This window comes from Sceloporus occidentalis, unplaced genomic scaffold, assembly GCF_023333645.1.
Source record: "Sceloporus occidentalis isolate IW3139 unplaced genomic scaffold, rSceOcc1.0.p SCAF_12, whole genome shotgun sequence".
NCBI classification, from domain to species: domain Eukaryota; kingdom Metazoa; phylum Chordata; class Lepidosauria; order Squamata; family Phrynosomatidae; genus Sceloporus; species Sceloporus occidentalis.
Genome location: NW_028316992.1, coordinates 6,348,628 through 6,361,918, shown reverse-complemented (window position 1 = coordinate 6,361,918; position 13,291 = coordinate 6,348,628). Strand labels below are relative to the sequence as shown.

The window sequence follows — 13,291 nt, the reverse complement described above, 5'->3', positions numbered from 1 at the left end:
TCCCAGTGAAGTGTGTATAGGACTGTAGCTTTTATTAGGAACTTTCCATCAATTTCCCAGGATTTTTACAACACGGTGTGGAGCATTATTTTTATTGAATACAGTATTTTATTTGTGTGGTATGTTCTTTGCCTGATTGTTGTCCCTGTCATGGCTTTCAGATTCTCCGCACTGTGCAGCTGTTCCCTACAATAGAACGCATGGCTCAGTCTCCACAAGGGAAGATCATGACACCCCTGTTGTGCCAGCTTCGTTATGTTGTGTATATGCCTTTGTACCTGTTGACACTTCTCCCAGAAAGAGTCAAATCGTTCTTCGTGCGCTTTGTGCTCCGTCAGAGCTGCAGTGATGAGCCTTCACTAACAGCTACGGTCGATATGATTAACATGGATTGCATAGGTCAGTAGAATTGTCACATTAGATGTCTCCTCCCCTGCAAATGCTCTCTCTTGACATCCTGCTTTGACAAACTGGTATAGAAGGAAAATGTTGTCTTAAATTTTTTGTCAGATGTTCAGGCAGTAATCATTGATAATATTGTTCAAGGATTTCTCTATATAGTACAACTTTCCCCAGCCTGATGCCCTCCACATGTATTAGACAGTAATCCTCCTAAGCATGTTGGCTGGGGATGCTGGGGTTTTGAATTCCAATGCATCTTGGAGCTGCCAGTTTATAGAAAGCTTGTTTTGAGCTAATGTGGTGGTGGTAGTTTCTACTATCAAGTTTACAGAACTGAGAGAAAATGAACACACCTTATCTCCTCCCAAATTTGAGTCCCTCACCAAAGGCTCTGTTACAATGTCTGAGATGGTGACTCCACAAGACAATAGTGGCTATGGATCTCCCAAGGAAAGCCAGGCTGGATCCATTGCCCTTGATCTTCCAGTGGGCAACCAAGACTGTACTATGCCATACAGCCTTTGGTCCTTCTGATTGTGTTCGTTGTGGTTGTACTTTATAAATTTGTGGGGGGTGCAGATGTTGTAGGGTGAGTTTGTACTATAGAAATAATACAATTTCACACTGCTTTAACTGCCACGGCTCCATCCTACAGAATCCTGGGATTTATAGTTTTGTGAGGCACCAGCAATCTTTGATAGTGTAGGCTTAAACACCTTGTAAAACTACAAATCCCAGGTCCCTAGAGGATGAAGCTACAGCTCTTAAAGTGGTGTCAAACTACATTATTTCTACCCTTAGTCTTGTTTTAAAGAGTGTTTTGACTTGTTATATCACTTTATTTGCTGTGTACTCTCCCTGGAAGAATGAGAAACAATAAATAAATACTTAAATAAATAAATAGAAGGACCACCTCAAGCCTGGGGAGAAAAAACTATAGTACATGCTGGTGCAATAAATATGGTGAAGGAAATTTATTAGACTGCAGTTACTTTGTACAATTTGGAGATTTCGTCTTCACTGTCAGATTCCAAAATCTCTTTATGTAATCAACCCATACTGAGAGTTGCTCGTTTTATTTGGCTGTACTTTACTAGCTGCCTTTAAATAAAATTAAGTAGTCGTTGATTTCAATGAGTGGCCTTCCTTAGAAATGAATCATTGCGGTTGACTGAGTTCAGAGGAAATGCCCACAAACATTAAGACTTTGAGAAAGAAAAAGGTTTTATATAGTAACAGACTCTTAGGCTTTCCTGTATTGGTAAGTAATCTAGGAAGTGGCATGGCCTTTAGCATATGCTTCAGATTAGCAATAACTGACAGTATCTTGGTCAGCAATCTTGCCTATTTTATCTTGGCTTTACCATTCTGTGAGTTTATGCAGTGAAAGAAAATGGGAACAAACATTGTTATGAGCATATCCTCTTGCCCTTTAATAACCTGTTAGGTATGGTTCAGAAATATTCTGCAAATGAATTTATTCCTCGTCTCCAGGAAGTTTGTGTCAACTCATTAAAAATGTATGTGTGTTACCTTTGGCATTAGCCTCAGCTTCATTGCTGTAATTGCAATAAAACCCATGATGAAGGGCCGAAAAGATGGTAAAAGTTTCCTTAAAAGTTATGTGTTTGTTAGAACAAACTAACCTGCCAGGGACTTGTTACCACGTCCGGAGCTTACTCACAACAATATGTTTTCTCTCCTCTGAAAAGGAAATGAGATTGAGAAAACTTAATTATAACAAGACCTAAGTGCCCAACCCTGTTTCCAGCAAGGCCAAAAAAGCAAAGCACCATTGAAAAAGAGCAAAGGCCTGGAGCAAAATCCCGGTTGGGTTTGCCATTAATGGGAAAGCTTCAGTCGGATAAGAATTTTGCTCCCAGGTACACAGGAAGACTTGACAACGGAAAAATATTCTCATGTGGTTGTACAAAATCAGCATGCTTGTTGTTACCTACCTCGGTGCTCTTTGGGAAGACAATCATATTAAAATGATTTTTGAACCATACTTTTTAAAAATGGCCTAAATCCATTTTGTGGGATATCCTACTTCCATCAGGAGTCTCTTCTCCCTGTTGCAGCTCTAAACTGGTGCACCAGTGCACTCGGAAATACACAGGAGCCATTTTTCATATGCACTCAGGGTTGCAGGAGAGGCAAAAGAGAAACAAACCTTCATTACATCCAGTTTGGAGCTGTACATTGGATGGAGTGGGGTCTTTCACTGGATGTGTGGCTTTTGCAATCTATATGGCAGAATTCAGGTGCATTTACACTGTAGAAATAACGCATTTTGACACCACTTTAACTGCCATTGCTCCATCCTTCAAAATCCTTGGTCTTGTCATTTTGTGAGAGGCTAAATAATGACCTTGTAAAACTAGAAATCCCGTGATTCCATAGGAAAGACCTTCAGCAAAAGTGGTGTCAAAGCTATTGTTGCTTTGTTGTTGTTATCTTGAGTCGATCTGACCCATGGCGACCCTGTAGATGAGACATCTCCAAGACTCTCTATGCTCCACTGCTCTGCTCAGGTCCTTCAAGTGCATAACCATGACCTTCTTAATAGAGTCCATCCATCTAGCCTGTGGCCTTCTCTCTTTCTGCCTCCCTCTACCTACTGCACTTCTATCCACTAAGAAGCTGACTAATAAAGGCAGTGTGCCAGCAGATACACTCTTGAAAAGATTGTAAGCATTAAAAGCCCATGTCTGATACAAATACTGTACCACTAGAACCGGACGCCATGCCCCCAACCTGCTAGGAAAAGAAGCCTCAAAAAGGAGATTCTTTTGCCAGCGCTACAGGACCACCATATGGGTCGTGTCACGCCTTCATGATGCTCCTCATGCGTGGCACTGTTTGTGCACCTTCCATGAGCAGTGTCTTCTTGGTGCACCCTGTGTAAATCTCGGCACACCAAGATGGCGCCTGCAATGCACAGTAGGGCTTGGGAGCATGAGGATGCTCCACTCTACCGAGCCCTACTTTCATCCTCAGGCCAGTTCAAAGAGCCGGTCTGTACTGAGCCTTAATTTCTAAGTGTTCTGTGCAGAGAGAAGATAGCTCCCTTAGATAGATCTGTCTATCCAAGATCTAAGTGTACTTTCATCCATTTTATAACACAGGCATGATCCCAATAACTTTTCATTTGAAAAATGGTGGCATTTGATAGTTTTGTCCCAATGAAGAAGTCTTGTCTGTTTACAGAAGCATATAGAAATGATGAAATACCATTTCTTCTAGGAAATAAGCTTCTACAAAAAGAAAACAGGGTGCTATTGGAGATGTAAAGCACTCAGAAAATTGTTGTTTTCCTCCCTCCCCCAAAACCAGGAGAAAGACATTTTTGCCAACTTTTCCCCTTGGCCTTCACATCTCTAGGTGCAATATGTTTCTTTTGCGATATGTTTTAACAGAACTGCAAGTATTTTGTCAATATTTAGAATTTACTGTCTGAAAAATATTTTCCAGAGAGCATGTAAGTAGAGCTTTTAAGGTGAAGGCAGACGGGTCTGTATCTCTACAGCACAGAATTTATTGTCCATGAGCTTGACTGGCAAACTTCCTCCATTTGTTTCTGTAAAATTTCCACAAAAGCACAGACATTACATAATGGGTAAACACTGCAAGTCTTTTTTAGAGAGGCAGGCGTGTAGGTCAGAGGTTAACGTCTGGATGACAGTGAAGATACAGATAAGCATAGTAAGCAAAAAGTAAAATAAAAAAAATCCTCCTGCTGAATAGCCGATAGGCAGCCGTTCTTTGCAATCTCGAATCTGTGGCTTCTCTTGAGGAATTTCCTTATTTGTTTAACCTGTTTATTGACCAGAGGAATAATGGAGACGGATTATTTTACGATACTTGGAAATGGTGGAAGGGACTGTAAGAGAAAAAAAATCTTATCTTGAGAAACAGCATTTGAATTGTGATTCAGGAATGGAGTGAAAACAATCTCCTTTCTGCTTGATAGCGAGAAGAGCATCACTGTGGGTACAAAGGAGACCTCATAGTTGGCAACTAGAAGGGCCAGTAATGAACAAAAAATACGGCTGAAAGACAAAGTCCTTCTCCTTTCCTTCCCCTGCCTGCCTTTTCACCTTCCGATTCTGAGTAAGTTTAAAAGCCAGTTCAGTACATTCCTTGGGCTGAGGTTAGAGGTTTCAGAAAGTGTGTATGCTTTTGACAGTTTCCAAATGCCTTCTAAAAGCCAGCAGTGAAGAGATTAAATGAGGCTACAAATGTGTTTTTATTTGGGATCAGGTATGATTTAGTGGTGAGGCAGGTGGTTATATGTAAACCACTAGCTGCCATTTACTAATATCCAGGTGAGAGTATGGTTTGTCGAGATGTAAAACATTTTCAAGACTTTTGGAAGGTTTTCCTAGGGTTTTTCAGGAAAATAAAGGACATTTTTGAGAAAAATCAGGGGAAAGAGCAGTATTAGTACCCTTTAATATTGAAAATCACACTGTTGCCTTCAAGAACATAAAATATGTTACAGATAGTTTTTTGTGGGTTTTTCAGGCTATATGGCCATGTTCTAGAAGAGTTTCTTCCTGACGTTTTGCCAGCATCTGTGGCTGGCATCTTCAGAGAATGATGCCAGCCACAGATGCTGGCGAAACGTCAAGAAGAAACTCTTCTAGGACATGGCCACATAGCCCGAAAAACCCACAAAAAACTATGGATGCTGGCCATGGAAGCCTTCAACTTCACATGTTACAGATAATTTGGTTTGGCTTAAATGTATTGTTAGGTATATTACAATTTTTAGTTTTTTTAAGATAATAATTACAAAATGAATTTCCTTCTTTGAATATTTTTTTTTCTTGCAAATGGAGCAGGAAGATCCTGAACTGGAAGCGTCACCTGAATTGTAAGGAACCTCTTTGGTTTTGCCAATTTATAGCAATCAATGAAAAACAAAACAATAAGGTCAGGTGAAATCATTGAATCAGTAAAACAAAGAAAATTGTGTGGTTTTCCTCCCCTCCTATAGTCTTTCATAGCATCAAGCAGACATAAAACACTCCTTCCCATAATAGGAACTGAGAAAAGGAAACCAGGGACATGAATTACCATCTGATATTGTGCAGTAGTGCCACTCTGGCTATCCGATGTAAGGGAAAGGGCATTTTCCCCCCTAATTTGCCAGGAACCAGAATCCTATCTGTGCTCATTGGCTACAATTGCTATTTCTCCCTTGGGATCTCGCTGTGGACTTACAACAGATGGATTCCACACTGGCCCATTCTACGGACCACAGTTTTGACTAGCACTGTGCTACACAGATTTAGATAAAAGTCTACCTGCTGTTTTTTTTAGAACTAATCTGGGAAAGAAGTAATTATATAAACACTTTGTCTTTGACATTTTAAGCATCATTCTGAAAGAAAATATCCCATTCTCCTTTTGTCCCTATTTTTTGGCTTTATTGGTGAAAACATGGAAAAGGTTTTCTTTTCCAGAATTTTTCAAGTTTTTCCCCCACAGGCCTTCACATCTCTACTATTATGTCCTAAGTTTAACTCGGAAGCAACAGGGCTATGGTAGGCTGAATTACTGCAATTCAACTTTTCCCTCCAAACCTCCCAACCTAAAATGCTTCCCCAGCTTGGGTAAGCAAAATATTGGGGTGTGGACATGTACAGGGATAAAAATATCAAAAAGTGATTGGGAGTTGGAGAAATTAGAGAGTGACAATTTTGTTTAAAGCAACAGTCTGTATGCAAAGCACAATCCTAGGGTGACTAGAACACCTCAGGCAGAGGTAATTCACCTTCTAAACAAGTCTCAGAGTTCCTTTTTAGTGTGTTAACATTTTAAAAAGTGACCACTACAACCATAAGTGCACTTCCATCCCTCCCTTTCCCCATTTTTGGCACCTTTTGCAATCCGTGTGGCTCCTTGCTCATCAGTTAAGAAGAAAAAAAGAGAACAAACATTTGGATATCTTCAACATGAGGAAAAATCACTGGCTGATGGTCAAAGAGAAAGAAATGTTTTCATGGTTGTGCAAAGTAGGTCTTTCCTGATGCCTAGCTCTTTGGCATTGCACAACATAAAATATGTTTCCACCCTTCTTGTTTGCCACATGAAAGCAGTAACCCGGGATTAACACAGGAAACTGCCTTCCAAACTATACCTAATGTGTAGCCAGATCACGACGCAATCTGTATTCGTTGTGGATTTAAGGAAAGGACTGTAGCTCAGAAGTAGAGCAGAGGCTCTTCCTGCCAAAAAGAGAGAGAGACCAGTTCAGTTCCTGGCATCCCTGGTCAAGGGTGACAAAGGCTTTTGGAAACCCATTGTCAATTAGTATAGATAACACTGAGCTAAATGGAACTGTAGTTTAACACTGGAGAACATCTCCCCGAGTTACTAATTTCTAAAAGGAGTAATTGTTAATCTGTGTAGCAAAAACAATACAGAGCGTCCTGTGGCAACGTAAAAGACAAATCCTCTTATTATAGCATGAGCTTGCTTCAGGGGTGTTGCTGGGGTGTAGGTTCATACTTAGAACTCCTCTATTTGTTGTGTTCACATTTCCTAGATATTGTTGCTTACCCCTTTTCTTTGGGATGCCTAAACTCTACTTCTAAATGATCATCTGAAGTTTTAAACGACGGCAATTCTAGAAATTGAGGAACTGCAGAAAAATTGCATTGGAAAGACAACATTCTTATTTGGGAGGTGCCTTGCTCTCATCCTGCCCCCCTAATGACTCCTCTGGTTTACATGGACTCTTGGTTAGTTCATCAGATGCATGGGGGGTTATCCAGAATTTCATGGATGTGTGTGGGCATGTGTGTTTGCACAGTCTCTCTCTCTCTCTCTCTCTCTCTCTCTCGCACACACACAGACACACACATACATGCATGGTTAGTGATGAAATAGCAATTTGACAATCACTTCATCAGCTGATCTTCTTTGAGTGTATCCGTTCAACCCATTTATGCCAGTGCTAGTTTTGTGGTATGCATGTGTACATTTGTACTTCATAGGTCCGTTTGGAATCAATCAGTGTTGGGTGGGATGTTAGTATTTTAAACAATGCCAAAGTTCAGAGGAGTTTTTAACACTATTAAAGTGATGCTTGTATTGCACTATTTATCAGGAGAATTCTCTTTCAGGAATTAAGTAAAAATTCGTTACTAAAAATTCAGAATGATGATAGTAGTAAATCTTCTCATTTTTAATTTTAAACCTTTAAAAGCCAATGCTTTGAAAACAGTATATACAATACATGCCTCATTTATTTATTTGTTGTTTATTAACTTAATGTGGGGATATGTGTTTGTGTTTAATTGTAATATGTTATATACATCACTGTGTTTTATCCTTAGCTTGGTGAGGCATAGATTTACTTTTGTGCTAAGTTCAGGCACACAATGGTAATATATTTATATGAAAAATTGAAGGTGCAAGTGCAGAAACATTTTAGGTGTGTGACATTAAATGCTCACAGTAGAATTGTGAAATGCAAAGTGAGTGTTAATTAAACACTCCATATTATGAGATGCAAATGCCTTGGTCAGTACCTTTAATTGGAAGTGCATTTCACTCACTGCAGCTGACCCATTTTAGAAGTACATGCATTCAAGATAAAGCCCATTTACTCCAAGTGGTTACTAATTTATTATTATTATTATTATTATTATTATTATTATTATTATTATTATTATTATTTCAGTCTCTACCTTACTATTAAGAAGGTTTATTCGAAGTTCGTTATTTAAAATCAACCACAGTCTGTCTCCCATTGCAAGGGTACCCAATTACGGTAGTAAATTTTGACTATAGATCTTGCACAACTGTCCCTTAATGTCACCACAAATAGGAGCTACAGAATACCCTAAAACAAAGGTCTTCCCTATGCAACCTGCTGCTAAGGTTTCATGTATTCACATTGGCAAGGGGCAGTTTTTGGAAATACTTTCAAAATCTCCCTGTACATCAGGGGGTGGGCATTTTCTTTGTGTCTTGGGGTTAGATTAGCCTTCCTCAAACCTGCTGGAAGGGATACCAAATTCAGCTGTAAAAATGAACTCTTCTCTCCTCCCAACACCACTACCATTTTCAGTGTTAGACTGTGTACAGTTAATGCACTTATTTCAAAAGTCTCCTAGAACTGCTGCTTTCAACCAAGAGCATGCTTTCTGCTGTCAGAGTGCTGCTACATTAATACCTGCAAGTCACATCTCAGCAAAAAGACAAAGCGTATAAGACTACCCATGCCTTTCTCTTGCTCCCAAGCATACATCCATGTTGTTGTTGTTTTCTCCTCCTGTGAAAACTGATATTGTACAATTGAAAAAATAGAGATCAGGTAGATACCTGAAGTTTTTATCAAGCAATCTTAGTGAAAACAGGAGAAGCCCATTTTGGGAGAGGTACCAGTTTTGGCAGTAAAGGTGTGATGAGGCAGCAGAAATGACTTTTGCACTCATCCCTGAGATGGTATTGCATTGGTGCATGCACCATTTGACTGTCTTGTTAGTTAGGAAGCCAGAGCAGGTTCATAAATGGATTGTGCTACAGTAGATAAAAATTACTTGTCCATGAAGATAAAATGTCCCTAATATACGGTGTAAGCAAGGAACAGAGCATGACTGCCTTTTTATTTTTAAGGGGTTTTGTACAACTGGAATATCTGGTTTTTAAAAAATCCTGTGTTCATGATCTACAAATGTATTCAGTCTCCCTAGATATATTTGCACCTCCTGTATATTTCCTAGCTTAGATAGAAGACCCAAACGCACATCTATGACTGTATTGCTTGAGGGCTGCTGTCTGTCTTTGCTGTTATGCAGAGGCCCTATAGCATTTGACATGACAAATTATATTCCATCTTTTTTTCCCAAAAGGGGTGTTTCCTTACCTGTGGAAACACACTGTATTTTATCACCTGCCTTCCAGGAAAGGAGGCCAAAAAGTAGCAACCTTTACTATTTCCACATTTCCTCTGCTACTGTTTATTTTCCTGTGTAATGCCTGACTGAAATGTTTGCTTAATGCTGTGTGGACAACACATCTTCCCAAGACAGCACTTAAGCATGGCTTGAAAGAACTTTGCATCTGCTTTGTTGCCCTTTTTTGCAAACAAATGAAAGTGTCCCATTTAAGAGTAGGATGCCTCTATGAAATTCATGAGGAGAAACAAATGGCTTTTAAAGGTTTTATTATGTTTACAGACCTGTTCATTTGTCAAAGTGACTCTGCTGGATAATTTACCCTCTTTCCAAACAGGGATGAGAGGAACTGAACAAAATCACTTTATTGCTTGCAAGAGCTTTGATTTCCCTGCAGATGCCCTGTGTGAGAAAAAAAAAATAGAGCCCAGTTTTTGTTTGGTTTCCTTAATTATGTGTTTTTTAAAATACAAAAATATTAAAAGCTGTCAGTTTTCTTTCCATCATAAATATTATTCATGAAGCGTGAATGCTTTGATAATGAAACGGTTCATAATTTCCAAGAAATACGAAGCACATTTTGGGGGTTTCTCACATCCTTCCTGAAGCTGTCACTTGGAGGAGCTCACTTGGAGTGACTCACACAGTGTGTCCATAAGAGGCAGGAAAGGGAGAGGGAGAGATTGAGAAGATAGTGAAAAATGGCATATGCACAAATTTGTTGTTGTTATGTGTTGTTCCAGTTTATGGCATCCCTAAGGCAAACTGATCGTGAAGTTTTCTTGGAGAGATTTATTCCGAGGGATGCGTCGTTCCCTTTCGTTGAGGCTGAGAGAGTTTGACTTGCACAAGGTCACCCAGTGAGTTTCCATGGCTGAGTGGGCATTCAGACCCTGGTCTTCTGGCGTCCCAGTCCAACACTCAAACCGCTATACCACACTGGCTTTCGTTATGCATAAAACACTTTAATTTCTCATTACAGCTGAAAATTAGGTTCAGTGAAGATATTATTCCCCAGCCTTGGCTGAGCTTTTTAAAAAAGATCTTTCCCATGTTAGCAAGGTGACCAGATGTCCTCCTTTTCCAGCACATGTCCTATATTTCAACCTTCGGTCCAGGAAGAATTCCAAAATTCCCTCCATGGCTAAGAAACCCATTGAGTGGCACCACTTTTGCTGTCCCCCTTCCAGACATTAGTCTGCTCAGCAGCCTGTCCTCACTGCAAATAGGGGGATTGGATGGATTCTTTTTTCTAGGAACAGCAACAGGTAAGACTTGCTCCCAAAAAGGAAAGGAAAAGGACAGCAAGGTGGTGTTTGACAATGGACACAATGAAAATGCTGAGAAGGATTTTTCCTTAATTTTAGAACAATGGACAAATGAAAGGAATTTAATTTAAATGTAGATTTAGCCAATGGTTTGTTGTTAGTAAAGCACAGTTTTAAGCCTTTATCTTGCATGCAGTTCTATAAGTAAATTGCAAACCAACAAGGCATTTGAATGCAGATAAGTTCATTAAAAAAATGGTTGCGTCCATAATAAAATACAGTATATGTAATATAGCTGTAAGTAAATCATAACAAATGAATTTATATTTGTATTAGTAGTTTTAGCTTTTGTAATGTCCTATATCCTCCGGTGCCTTGTCCTCCTTTGTGGTTAGAACATCTAGTCACCCTGCATGGGAGCATTTTAAAAAGATACTAGTATCCATGCTGGTCCTGGTTATGAATGTTCATGATGGCATTAAGTGCCCCCCTACTGGAATAGGAGCACTTTAAGTCAAGATGAGCTTCCTGCACCCACAGGACACATGCGGTCGGTCTTCCAAGACTGTTTTTTGCAGTCTCCACTCTCTCCAAAAACTGTAGTGCTGAATTTCAGTTGGAAGCTTATTGTGTGCCTTCAGGATGCTTCCAGTTTATGGCAACCATGAGGCAAATCTGGGGTTTCCTTGGCAAAATTTGTCCAGAAGGAGTTTGCTGTTACCTTCCTCAGAGGCTCAGAAAGTGGGACTTGACCAAGGTCACCCCATGGGTTTTCATGGCCAAGTGGTGATTCAAACTTTGGTTTTCTGAAGTCCTAGGGCTTGTCTCCACAATTAAAATACTCCTCATACCAGCCAAATAGAATGCAATCTAACCACACACAAATTGTAGGAGTTCAGACTTTTTCCCCGAGAGGAATCCTTAAACTCCACAGAAAAGGTCTTTGTGGCTTTTACCAAAGTATCTGTCGATACCCACCGAAATGTGTATTATCAGACATCTGGCCATCCGTCTCCCTCACATGGATTCAAATGGCTGTGAATTTTCAGCAGAAGGAGGGCTAATAGATCTGAAAGTGAAAACAATTAACTGTGGATAGGAATGTACAAAAATCACAGCAATTAGCATAATATACTTATGTGTAGGCTAGCCCCTAGTTCACCACTCACACCACAACACCACATTGCCTCCATTATACACTAATGTTGTTGTTGTTTTGTGCCTTCAAGTTGCTTCTGACTTATAGTAACCCTAAGGCAAACCTGTCATGGGGTTTCCTTGGCAAGTTTCTTCAGAGGCGTTTTCACAAATTGAACTGACAGTTCATTGTCATTTGCAGTGCTTTAAAAAGATAGTTTCTTTCTAAAAGATGCAGTAAAGGCCTGGATTCCAAAGTACCGGGTTAAGTGGGGGGTTTTGCCAGCCCCCCTGAAAACTGTACTGAGTGCACTTGATCCAAATATGAATGACCTGGAAATAACCCGGCTTCCACTCTGGGTTATTTCGTAGTGTGAATGAGCCCAGAGAAGGCCTCCCTTCCCACATCTTCATTTCCTGTCCAGAGAATGAATAAAACAGAGGAGCAGCAAGAGATGTCTGACCTGTGATGCTGTGGCTTGATCCTTCCCCTTCCTACTGTTCTGGGCTTGTGTGATGACGCAGGTGAAGCATAAGGAGCCAAGAAGACCAAAGCCTCCTATAAAGTGAAAAAAAGAGGGATTGAAGATCCAACCAGAAGCTACTGTGTAGTAGAGGGGGTGCCTTTTCCATGGCATCTAGTTTCTATATCTGTGAGTCACAGAAAAGAAAAGAAAATTAACACTGAAGGATTGATGGCATTTTACTTTACTTTTCAGCTGTCATTTCTACATGACCATTATTTTCTTTCTAGGAGCCAGTTCTTTTTCCTTCCAGTATATTCTTAATTTAGTGTTTGCCAGTTGAGGGCTATGCTCATAGCCGTTTGAATCAACCCAGCAACAAAACATGGTAGATTATATGTAGTCTGTTTACACAAGGGATGAGAACCTGGGTCCTCCCTAGGTGTTGTTGGGCTACAACTGTCATGAGCCCCAGTTAGCATGGTCAGTCATCATGACCGCTGGGAACTGTAATCCATTGACACCTAGAAAGCCATAAGTTTCCAACTACACAATAAAGACAACTTAAAGAAATCTTCTGGACCTATTTTAAATAACAATACAACCACAATATAAGGAAATGGCTGCATCTGCACTTTAGAAATAATCCAGTTTGATACCTTTTTAACTCCCATCAATGTTAGGATTTCTGGGAATTCTTGTATGTTGTAGTACCAGATCTCTCTAACAGAAATGTTTAAATGTCTCTCAAAACTGTTGTTGTTAGCTGCTCTCGAGTTTGATTCATGGCAACCCTGTTTATGAGACATCTACCTCTATGCCCCTCAAGCTCCAGAATACTATAGCATTGAGCCATGTCAAGTAAAGTGGTGTCAAACTGGATTATTTCTGCAGTGTGGATGCAGCCTGCCCTAGAAATAGGCAGTATCTTTACCATATAGCCATATCCTTAGAAGATCAGAAAGCCATACTTGCACAGAGCAAAGATACCTTACTGTTGTTTTGTGCAGCTCTTTCTTTCTTTTTTACATGCTTTTATATCAGGGATGAGCAGGAAGTAAATCTGCATCTATAGATAATTAAGAATGTTGGAGTCCCAGTTGTT

The 13,291-nt window shown here is 39.9% G+C and overlaps 1 protein-coding gene across 3 annotated transcripts in view; it reads left to right on the top strand.

The window, feature by feature from the left end:
* Positions 1-13,291, top strand: part of LOC149305232 (lipid droplet-associated hydrolase-like) — a 113,570-nt gene that overhangs the window by 63,350 nt on the left and 36,929 nt on the right. For all 3 annotated transcript variants that reach the window (XM_089477695.1, XM_089477696.1, XM_089477694.1), the window contains exon 5: positions 162-399. In XM_089477695.1, coding sequence (XP_089333821.1) covers positions 162-399 — 238 coding nt within the window. The remainder of the gene's footprint in view (positions 1-161; positions 400-13,291) is intronic.